The 12,224-nt window shown below is 38.4% G+C and overlaps 1 protein-coding gene across 8 annotated transcripts in view; it reads left to right on the top strand.

Moving 5' to 3' along the window:
* LRCH1 (leucine rich repeats and calponin homology domain containing 1) overlaps positions 1–12,224 on the top strand; it is a 200,200-nt gene that overhangs the window by 144,234 nt on the left and 43,742 nt on the right. For 4 of the 8 annotated variants that reach the window (XM_003314134.6, XM_009426931.5, XM_003314135.6 and 1 more), the window contains exons 10-13: positions 2,090–2,157; positions 3,873–3,959; positions 7,829–7,918; positions 8,030–8,066. In XM_003314134.6, coding sequence (XP_003314182.2) covers positions 2,090–2,157; positions 3,873–3,959; positions 7,829–7,918; positions 8,030–8,066 — 282 coding nt within the window. The remainder of the gene's footprint in view (positions 1–2,089; positions 2,158–3,872; positions 3,960–7,828; positions 7,919–8,029; positions 8,067–12,224) is intronic. The other 4 variants (XM_063792516.1, XM_009426930.5, XM_009426929.5 and 1 more) reach the window with 3 other exon arrangements.

The following is a 12,224-nucleotide window of genomic DNA, read 5'->3' on the forward strand; positions in this document are numbered from 1 at the left end:
CTGCACCCTCTGCTCACAATGTTTTTGTCAACCAATCAGCACACAACCTTGGTGTGTGTGTATTTCTGTTTAAAGATACCTTATTTAATATATATTGTTTTGATGAACATTACAACCATACCTTATTTAACATATATTGATTGATGAACATTACAACCAACAGCACTGTAACTCATGCCCGAAGGAAGCTTGTCTAACACACGTATTGTCCTCTGTAAGGCATATCACAACTTCCTTGGGCTTCTGAACACAAGGCAGCACTTCAGTACTATGTCTGGGGCCATTTTAAAGTGAAATCACCAACAAAAAACACAACAGTGTGAAAACATGGCACTAACTAGACTGTGAAAAAGGACACTTATTTACAATAAGAGAGCTGAAAGAAGAAAGCAGAGTGTCACCTTGTTCTACCTCATCTGGGAACATACACATCCTGGGACTCGAATTTTTTACCACTCTGTAGATGTCTGCAGATGACCTCCAGAGCACCACGAATACTGGTTTTGGGACTAAAAATACATGTTAGTGAATAGGCAAATTCACAAATGCAGAATCCACAGATAATGAGGATCAACTGTAAAACCATTTAACTTAGCAAAAGCAACCCAGTACGCCTGTTTTGCCTAATGAAAAAAAGAGACATTTTATACTATTGGCTACTTTTAGTTGTGAAACAAAAAAATAAAAAGAAATACCCTTTGCTTCTATCATTGAAACCCAACAAAACGAAGTAAGAACATGTTGTCTTGGTCATTTCTGGTAGTATATTTTTACCCATGAATTTTTCTGTCATTTGGAGTGTGGAGAGTGGCACAGTCTTTTATACGTTGACTGTATTGTACATGAAAAGTATAATCACTACAGAAAAAGTCCAAGTGTGTTCCCAGCCAGAGTCCAGCATTGGGCAGCTAGCCATGTCCTTGGGAAAAGTCTTGTCCTAACAACACATCTGGAGGACTGGCTGGTCCCCAGTTAGTTAATGATATGCCAGAACCTTGACACCAAAAATGGTCCTTTTGGCTGGTGTTCTCTCCTAGCTAGGGAAATGTGGCCCTATTCAGGCTGGCTTTCATTCTAGCCATGAGCTGGGTTAAAGCAGCGTTTCTCTGTGTCAGAGATGAACGTGCAAGGAGGCCTGTGGAAGGCTCATGGTGGTACATGACTTTCCAAATAGCCAGTGTCACTACATTGCCGCTTTGGGAAAAAGTGGGGTGACAGTGCAGGGAGAACATTTGAGTGAATTCTGGATGTTGTACACGTGAAAACTATTAGATGCAATCGGAAGCACTTTTCTGTTGTTAAGAATGTTACACTTTCTCTTTTCCCCACTACACACATATGCGTGCACACTCACACTTAAACACACATCCCTGCTCTCACAAACACTATGATGCATCTTCACAGGTGACCCACAAGCACAGGAGAGGGATCTCTCAATACAAGGAGGTGCTAAAAGGGCAATAGGAAATCCAGTGAAGCTTTAAATTTCTGATGATAAGTTAACAGATGCTGTGGTCTTGGGCCACATTTTTTTAAATTTAAAAATGTTTAATTATGGGAAAATACTTATAAAATGTACACCTTAGCCATTTTTTAAATGTACATGTAGTTCAGAGTGTTTTAACTACATTTACGTTGTGCAGCCTATCTCCAGAACTCTTCTCACTTGCAAAACTGACCCTGTGTACCCTTTAAATAACAACTCCCTCGTTCCTTCCCGGCAGCCCCTGGCAGCAAGCATTCTGCTTTCTGTCTGGATGAATTTGATTACTGTAGACACCTCATATAAGTGTAATTAGTACAGTATTTGTATTTTTGTGACTGGCTTATTGCACGTAGCATAATGTCCTCCAGGTTTATCTGTGTGTATGGCATGCATGAGAATTTCCCCCTTTCTAAGGCTGAGTAATATTCTAGTGCATGTACATACCAGATTTGTTTATCTATCCCTCCATAGATGGCTGTTTGGCTTGTTTCCAGCTTTTGGCTATTGTGAATAACGCTGTTATAAACATGGGCTGGGCAGGTTTTGGCTCCTGACTACTGAGTAGCCACTGGTTTTCAGGAACCCTGTGTGTTTTGTCCACAGGCAAGGGCAGAAGACTGTGAAGAGCTGTTACGGATAGAAGAGGATGTGCACTGGCAAACTGAGGGCATGTGAGTGCCGAGGCCTTGGTTACAAGCCATCATCACTCAAATCCACTTTGCAAGCAGTCTGGCAGTTCTGTTGTGATAGAATTTTGACCTGCTTTTCTGTGGGCAAGCTGATATTCTTACAGACAATATTGATAAGAAGTTGCCAGTTTTTCTCTGTCTGATGCTTTTTGTCGTGGTATTGGGCAGTACAAACCTCTTACTTGGCCTTGAGTCTTATTTGTTTTGAGGTTGTGGGTAGTAATGTGATTTCAGAGAATTAGCTAGAATTTCTAGATTGGAGGTTCTACCATCCATACAATTGCCTGAAGAAGCCAACAGCTGGGCCTGAAGTGATCTGTAGCGCTGATCTCCTTCTTTACCCCAAGTCATCCCCTTCAAGATCTGAGAACACCGTAGACTTCTGGTCCCAAGACTTCTAACTGCCAGAGCTACCATTTATTCAACATCATGTGCCAGGCATTGTCCTAAATACTTCACAGGGCATAACTCATTTCATCTTTACAACACTCCTAACAGATAAGTTCTGTTCTTGTCCCCCATTTCACAGATGACAAAACTGAGGCACAGAGAGATTGATTATCTTGCCGCAAGGTCACAGAGGGCCAGCATTTGAACCCAAGGAATCTTGTACCAGACAGATAATCCTTCTACTCTATTGTGTATAAATATTTATTTAGCAAGATTTACAGGGGAGGGGTTGTGTGATCCCATCAGACAATGAATCATGTTCAGGGGAATTGAGTTTGGACTATGTGACATAGAGTATAGTTTTTGTTCCCAGGATTTTTATTTCTATAATCTGGGAGGCAGGTGTGGACTCTCCATCATACCTTGTAGGGTTTTTCTTCTTAGTGAGGATTTATCCCATTGTTAAAACTTTTCTCCTTACAGAAAGTCATTGGCTTACATTCTATAGTGGGAAGGGCTTGCCGTGATCAAATCTCTCTTGCCCTTTAAAAACATTGGAAAGTTCCTCTCTGGTCACGGTCTGTATTACCAGCTACTCACTGGATATGCTGCTGAGAGCCACGGAGGCCTAGCTTGATTAAACAATCAGAGAATCATAGGGAAAGAGGCAGTTGTTTTTAAACTATATAAAGTTTTGGAAACTCCATTCTCAATCTCATACCTAGTGCTTTCAACCCTGGCTGTAAAGGATTATCTGTAGAGCTTTATAAAATGCTGAACCCCTAGTCAGACCCACTTGGACATATAGGGCCTGGCATGTTTTTTAAGCTCCACAGATGATTTTGCTGCATCTAGAGTTTGGACTGAGAACCACTGTCCCACACTGAAACCCTATATGCATGAAAGTAATAAAACTTTGAACGGGAATTGGAAGGCCCAGAAGTAGTACAGACTCAGCCAGCTGATCCCCTCCATGCAACCCCCTAGAACTCAGTAAAGCACAACGGTGAAAGCCTCTCATCTAGGCCATTGCCTGACTGTGCACAGGGGTAGTTAGGGGTGCACAGGCATGAAAATCTTATGTGAGCTGCTTTACAGCAGAGCTGGGCTTCCCCTACTCGGGCTCTTCCCACCGTGCTCTGCCATCCCACCCCACAAGGTACAAACACATTTTCACCATAACACTGAATCTGTTGAAATCATTTTCATATGTTAGATGGATTTTTGTAAGTTTGCTTTTTAAGAAATTAGATGATATTCATGTTGTATTGATCGTTTTCATTCTTATGCTTGGTTTCATGTTACAGAATAAGTTCATCCAAAGATCAGGACATGGATATAGCAATGATCGAGCAGCTGAGAGAAGCAGTAGATTTGCTGCAAGATCCCAATGGGTGTGTATGTCTCCTTGGTCCAGGTTTCATGTGTAAATAATGCATACTAATGTATGGAGTACATTGTCTAAATTCCTAAAATACCTACACAGACGATTTTGGCCCAGTCCAGCTACTAACAAAGAAAAGTCATGTTTATTGCCTGTTTTCCCAAGATGCAAAAGTAAAAGAGTCAAACTTCTGGAGGGAGTGAGATCAATTTCCCCTTTCACCACCCTTTATTGAGTTCATTCACCCCTCATGAAGTTCATATGGAAGTTTTTGGTAAAATTCTTAGAAAACAAAAATATGGTAAAAGTGCATGTTTTATATTGCTTAAAGTTTAAACCCCTGATTTATAAAAAATATAAAGAAAATGTTTTCCAAAAAGGAAAGAATTGGTATATCAAGTAGTACTGTATTTATATGGGTTAGTGCCAAATATATGTTAACTGAAGAATATATTTCTAAAGATTTGGGATACAGGATAATTTTAAAATCTGAATTTGCCTTGATCAATAATAGGCACTACATTCAGTGGATATGTGGATAATATTTTTCGATTTCTTAACTAATGGTAATGGAATTCCCATGGACAAAATATTTTTCAGCTAAACAATAGCAGGTATCATGTATCAAGTAATAACTACATGATCTCTGGAGAACTAGAGGACTTGGTAAACTGATGTGGTCTTATAATATGATGAACACAGGAATCACATGCAGCAATCCTAGCTGGGTTCTGCAAATTTATGAAAAGCGTAGTTAGTGTATCCCAGAATGCTGATGAGAATATACCACCTATGATGTCTGGCCCTGAAAGAATAGTGGCGGATCAGTTTAGTACAGCTGGAAGTCTTTTGCAATTGATTTGAAAAACATTTCAATTCTGCAGACATTAATTGAGTGCTTGGAGTATGGGAAGATCTGCAGTGTGCACCTTGGGGGATGTAAAGATGGACAAGACACAGCTCTTGCTTTCTGAGAATTTAGAATAGATAGAGATTGCCTTGAGAAGTTATTTATAAGTGTAACTGGGCCAGGCGTGGTGGCTCACACCTGTGATCCCAGCACTTTGGAAGGCCAAGGCAGGCAGATCACTTGAGGCCAGGAGTTCGAGACCAGCCTGGCCAACATGGTGAAACCCTGTCTCTACTAATAATACAAAAATTAGCTGGGCATAGTGGCATGCACCTGTAATCCCAGCTACTCAGGAGGCTGAGGCAGTAGAATCACTTGAGCCCAGGAGGCAGAGGTTGCAGCGAGCCGAGATCGTGCCACCACACTCCAGCCTGGGTGACAGAGTGAAACTGTGTCTCAAAAAAATAATATTAAAACATATAAATAAATAAATAAATAAATAACTGTAATTGATTCAAGTGCTTCAAGTGGAGGTGAAAAGGATAGACTCGAGCAAGTGCCCAACCCCAGGAAAAGGGGAGATGGGTGGACTGGTCTTCCTGAAGGATAGGATAATGGCCTGGACCTTTAATGACTGCCAATTTCAAGAAAAAGAGAAATTCTGGATTGAATGAAAGGCTTAGGTAAAGTCATGAAGGTCAGAATGAATGGAGCCAGGTTGGGAAAATCTCAGGCAGAACAGAGGCTCTCCATCCTAGTGTGCTTCAGTATCACTTGTAGAACTTTTTCAGAACAGATACCAGGCACTTCCTTTGGGGACTGGAGTCAGCCAGTGCTTCTGATGTGCAGCCAGGACTGAGAATCACTAGAGACAGTGTAGAATGATGCAGGCAATGCTTTGGATGTTGTTAAGGAGCTGAGATTTTATTTTATATTTAGAGGGAGGCAATGATGGTGTTTAAACATGATTATTCATGTTGTTAATTCTCCCTTATGTTTGGCTCATGGCATAGGCACCTAATCAAGGTATGTTCAAAGAGCTGAATTCTACATCCTGAGCCAGGGCAGTTAGTGAAAGGGCAGGAAACAGGACAGGAGAGCCTGTACGTGTGTTTACGTGTATGCATGCATGTGTATGGTTGTTCATACATGTATGTTAGTACATGTAGGCATGTGCACCCGTGTGCATGTATTCATTATAATGAATCAGGAAGTAGGGTGGCTTTTAGGAAGAACAGACTTTGAATTAGCTAGAAAATTTTTAAACATAGCTGCAGCATCAGTTAACTTGGGTAAGTTGTATGACTTCTCTGCATCTCATTTCTTCATCTATAAGAGGGGGTGACAAGTACCTACCTTTCAGGGTTATGAGGATTTGAAATAATACATAAACGGCCGGTGGAGAAGTAAATTGGCAAAACCATTCTAGAAGTAACTTAGTATGTAACCAAGTCTAGAAACATATAAAACTTCGGAGTGAAATCTAAGAACTTATCCTAAGAGACAAGAAGACATGAACAATTTGGGGAATTTGGGGTAGAGAATGAGGGGTAGGTATTTTTAATAGCAAATATTTGGAAAAAGAAATTATCTAACAATTTGGGGATACTTTAAGTATATTATACTCTTTGATAAGGCAGAATGTGATGTGGCCAATATAATGTTTTTTAAAGTTTCTGGTGATATCACAGAATGCTTTTATACTTTTAAAAAAGTATATAACTTTTTTAAAGTATGTAAAAACGCACAATGTTTGATCCCAATTATATAGATAGAATTAGGTACCAATTGTGCAGGAAATTTAGAAAAACTGGAAGGAAATATATTAAGATGGATTTTAAGAAGGAAATATATTAAAATGGAAGGAAATATATTAAAATGGAAGGAAATATATTAAGATAGTGGAAGAAAACATTCCCAACTAACCTTCCAAGTGACACTTGATTCGCATCTTTATGGAGCACTGTTTTAAAATATTATGTTGTAAAATTTTATATGGATTCTTTCATTTTCTTTCTAAAATAATCCACTACTTTGGCTGCTTTAGATCATTGTTATTTATCCTGAAATAACTATTATAATATGACATCTAATTTTATAATAGTTCTGTGAGCCAGTTTAATAGTCATGAAAAGCCCTGGTTTTGTTTTGGATATAGAGAGGACACTTGAAGATGTCATTTATTTCTAACTGCTTTGGGGCTGAATATTAGTAATAAAAAAGTTTACATACACATTGTGTTTTTTCTTTTATCTCACATTTCATAGATCCAGGAATTTTTTTCTTTTTTAGTTAAGCCATTGATTGTGGGATTAAATTTTAAAAGTTTACCTTTTATGCATCAGAAAATTTAGTTGGCTATTGCTGTTCTGTCCTTATCTTGATTTCTTCCCTTAAGGCCTTCTGATTGTTAGTTTGACGGCATTTTCATAGGCCTCTATAATATAAACGCATCCCTGTTTAAGATGACTTTGTAAATTTTATATAACTTACAGAAATTCCTGGCTTTATAGGTCTTTAAGAACAAAAAATCTTCATCTCTTAAAATAGCAGAAATTTAGAAACTGTGTGAGACTATTTCAGAAGTAAAAATGCATATCAAATTGCTTATGATTTTTTTAAGTGAGAGATATAATGTATATCTCCCTATTAAAACCAAATGCCATTGGTACATACACTATAATGTAATACTCTCAGCAACTTGACTTGCTTCTGTAAATTCATAAAGTTCTAAAATAAAATTTAGTATATGCTATACTACCTATGAAAACTTTGATTTTATTAGAAATTACTATTATATTACAAACAAGTTGGATTGTATTACCAATAGCAGGTGGAATATTATATTTTGGCATGTGGTGGGAAAATACCATGCACTTTGAAATTTCTGTCATAAACTTTTCCTCACTTAATCCTAAAGATAAACATAACTTTTTAGTAAATTAAAAATTTAAACTAAATAAGACCAATAGAATTTATTAAAAATAAGTTTAATACATTTACTAATATCTTTTTTTCCTACTCTTTAGATTAAGCACAGATATTACAGAGAGAAGTGTTTTAAACCTATATCCTATGGGATCAGCAGAAGCCTTAGAATTACAAGATTCTGCACTGAAGTATGCTTGCCTTTTATAACAAATTATATTTTCTCTTTTCATAATACATTGACACTTCTATGCTTTAAATTTCACTTTATATCTTTTTTTTTTCTTTCCTTGTTCTCACAGTGGTCAAATACAGCTGGAGACATCTCCGGTGTGTGAGGTAAGGCTGCTGGTGGATTCACCAGAACTCTGTGCAATATTTTGCCATGGAATACTGGCCACCACATTCTGTAAAGATTTGTCAGGGAGTGAAACATCTTTATTAATGAGGCCAATATTCAGATTTGTTCAGGACACATTTTTCAACTTGTTTATACGTTTGCCTCTTTAGTTCTGCTTTTCTGCTATACCTCACCCTCTGTTGAAGATGAGAGTTGGCTATTTCTATTAGATTCTGTAGATTTTTTACCTCAGATCATCTTGCTGAGTCAAGCGACGGCAACTAAAATACATAGGGAATCTGCCTGTGTGTCAGAACCTGGAGGAGGACCATTCAATGTAGATTTTAGAGCCAAGAAAAGGTCTGGGAATTGGCCAGATGGAAATTAGCTAGAAAATACCTGAAAGACAAGAACAAATGATTTGGGAATGTCGAGGAGGATTGAGAGAATATCATGAAGAGAAACTGGTGGTGATATTTGAAGACAGGGTAAGGAGGGGTTCAGTAGAGTTACATGGAGTGAAATTTGGATGGCTGTAAAGAAAGCAGTTTTGACATAACACTAGAGATGACCTTAGAATGTCCTAAAGCCAGAATGTTACCCCAGGATTAGAGAGAGAAGTTTGAGCTGGTGATTTGGGAATGAAATATAGGCTACAACCCATTTCCTGAATGGATTTAGGATGGCTAATTTAGGCACCAAGATTGTGTACAAACACCTTATGCCCCACTGAGGTGTTTGCACATGTACTATAGTAAAGCGGTTTCACACTCTTACCTTTGTCTCTATGTTAAAGAAATAAGGAAAAGGGAAGTATTAATATAAAAGGGAAAGCCATGTTGCTAGAGAGTGTGGTTTCATTGTTAAGCGCAGTGACTTGGAATTATATTAGGTATCAGTCCCATCTCAAAGACTGGCTAACTGTGGGGAACTTAACCTCTCTAAACATTCATTACTGTAATTGGGATCATAATACTACCTATTGTAAAGATCGAATTAGGAATTCTGATTCAGAAAATGTCACATAATATAGGGTGCCTAAATGTTAGCTATTAGCTTACTTCTCTATTATTGTTATTGGTGTGGCCTTTAAACAGAATTACTGTACCACGTCTTCCCTGGGTGGAGGCCTCATTGAATTACCCAATAGTGGGACATTGGAAGTCTTTTATTTGCAGTCTCCCCTGGACCAATTTCATCAAGCTCTTCCTTTGAGATTGATTTTGGTTCTGTGCAGACTTAACCTCTTTTTTAGCTTCTTATTTGGAAATAATTTTTCTAATTTAATTTTATTTTTTGAGAGATGAGATCTCGCTTTGTTGCCCAGGTTAGTCTCAAACTGCTGGCTTCAAGCGATACTTCCTCCTCAACCTCTCAAAGTGCTGGGATTACAGGTGGCTCACACCTGTAATAATAATTTTAAACATGAAAATAATTTTAAACTTATAAAAGATTGTAAAAAAATTTGCAGTGTTCTACAAAAGCTTGCAAAAATGATAATCTTGTAAAATTAGATTTACTAGTAACATTTTATCACATTTGTTATATTTGTTCTCTTTCTCTCTCTCTCTCCATACACACAGTTCTTTTTCTGAAACACACACAATTCTTTTGCTGAAAGTAAGTTTCACACATCATAGTCCTTTATCCCTAATCATTTTAGTGTGTGTTTTCTAAGAATATGGATTTTTATCTTACACAATCAATTTCAGTTATCATCTTCATAAATTCATGGTGATAACATATTTTCATCTAATCTATCATCCATCCTCCAGATTTGTGAGTTAATCTAATGATGCTCTTCAGAGCATTTTTTTCCTTTCAGTGTAAGATCCAGTTTAGTTGCAGATACTGCATTTTATTGTCAGGTATCTATAACCTTCTTTTATCTGGAACATTTCCATGACCTTTCTTTGATTTTTATGACCTTGAAATTTTGAGGAACACAAACCTCCTCCTTTTTAATAGAATGTTCCTCATTTTGTGCCTGTCTAATGTTTCCTTATCAGTTTGAACTTCTGCATTCTGATTTCGAATACTGCACAGGTGATGTGATTATCTCAGGGCATCACATTTGGGGCCACACTATGTCCATCTTTCCCTCTTTGGTGATGTTAATTTATCACCCAATCAAGATATGAGTCCATTTCTCCACCGTGTAATTGCTGTTTTATTTTTTCGTTGCAACTAACAAGCAGTCTGTGACAAGATAGTTCAAGACCATCTTAGCATCCAGCTGCAGACCCACTTTTGACTCTAGTAAAATAGATGGCCACCTGTGTGCATGATTTCAGGAGCACAAGAAAGACACAAAGCTTCTGGAATAAAGATATATCCCCTCCATTTTTAATACACAATTGGATGGTCATTCCAATAATTTTGTCTTCTAAGATGTATATATTCCTGAATTTTTTTAAAAAGGGAAGTATTGTTACATGCCAGATCATGTGCTTTGTATATTACATAAGTTATCGTTATTTCATTTCTTCAACAAATATTCGTTGATTGCCTCCCATGTGTCAAGCACCACTCTGGACACTGAGAAAGTAGCATTAAAGACACAGAGGTCCTACACTTACGAGTTTACATTCTAGGTAAAGGTATAAGTGAAAAGTGGGAGTTATGCCTGAGTGATGATGCAGGATTTGAAGCTCAAGGTCAAGTGACTGGCCAGGTCACTTACATGTAAAAGGCTTGGCCCTGCTTTCCCACTGTGGTATATTGCCTCTTCATGCTGTAGACTAGTGGCAGCACTAGGTCTTGTCATGCTTACAAACCTTAGTGATGCCTGATTGCATCAAACCTTTTCTTCAGAGCAGATCTTGGCAGAAGAAGAGCAGCCATTATACTTATGTGTGCATGAGCAATGATGCTTCCGGTAATGTGAATGGGTATGGAAGGAATAAGGGATGGATATATACTAAATATAGACTGAGCCCAGTTCATAGTTTTGTCTAGGTCTAGTTTTCATCCTATCTTTTTTTTTTTTTTTTGAGGCAGAGTCTCGCTCTTGTCGCCCAGGTTGAAGTGCACAATCTCAGCTCATTGCAACCTCCACCTCCTGGGTTCAAGCAATTCTCCTGCCTCAGCTTCCTGAGTAGCTGGGATTACAGGTGCCCGCCACCATGCCTGGCTAATTTTCGTACTTTTAGTAGAGACAGGGTTTTGCCACGTTGGCCAAGCTGGTCTCAAACTTCTGACCTCAGATGACCTGCTCACCTCAGCCTCCCAAAGTGCTGGGATTTCAGGCGTGAGCCACTGCACCCAGCCTGATCCCATCTTTTAATCTAATAGCAATACGTGCGCTGATTTACTAACTACCCAATTCCAATGGTTATTAGAAATTGCTACTGTTATTCAACATTTTGGTGGTTTGGGAAGGAATGTTTAAATGTCACATTTCCTTAATATCAGCCCAAGACTGTTTTATTTGGAGCTTCCTCCCATTTTCCCATCAGCAAAGGTGAACTATATCTTTGCAGTCAGTTCTAGATTTTCAAAATGGATTTGTACTTATTGATCTCCTCTTTATTTCTCCTGTTGTTTGTCTTTCTCATTGCATAGCACAAACACTTAGCATTCTCACTTGAAGTGGGACCCGACTCAGTACCTAACTACTACACAGTGAGTAGTTCGTGAGGATTCCTGGAAGGGAGGGAAGAAGAGAGGGAGAGAGATAGGAAATTAGATGATGAGGATTAGGCTTTGTTAAGCAAATTTCAGTGTACTGCTTATTTGATGTACAGATCTCTGGGTCTTAACTGATAGCTGCAAACACTCCATCATTTAGGTAAAGTGTATATTATGTCCCTTTAAATTCATTTCCTTGTGTTTGTCTAAATTGAAAATCATCTGACACTTTTCCACATGCTCATAAAGCTTCATGGGTTTTTCCTGAAGTTTAACCATGCTTGCTACCATTATATTATGTGGAAAAGCCTAATATCCTCCTAAAGTAGGAAATTTGACTTCCAAGTCATATATCAATCATTCAGTCAGTTGGCCCAGCCCAGCTTTCCCTCTAATGATGAGTCTGTTTGTTCCATCGGCCAAGGCCATTAAGCCTGTAGGTGTTGAGCTGCAGCTCTGCACAGGTCTTGTGCTCAGTGCTGTGAGGGCCTCCCCGCCAGCTACTGCACCCTTGCCTCCAGAGTGAA

The sequence above is a fragment of the Pan troglodytes genome, chromosome 14, assembly GCF_028858775.2.
Source record: "Pan troglodytes isolate AG18354 chromosome 14, NHGRI_mPanTro3-v2.0_pri, whole genome shotgun sequence".
In the NCBI taxonomy this organism is placed as follows: Eukaryota; Metazoa; Chordata; class Mammalia; order Primates; family Hominidae; genus Pan; species Pan troglodytes.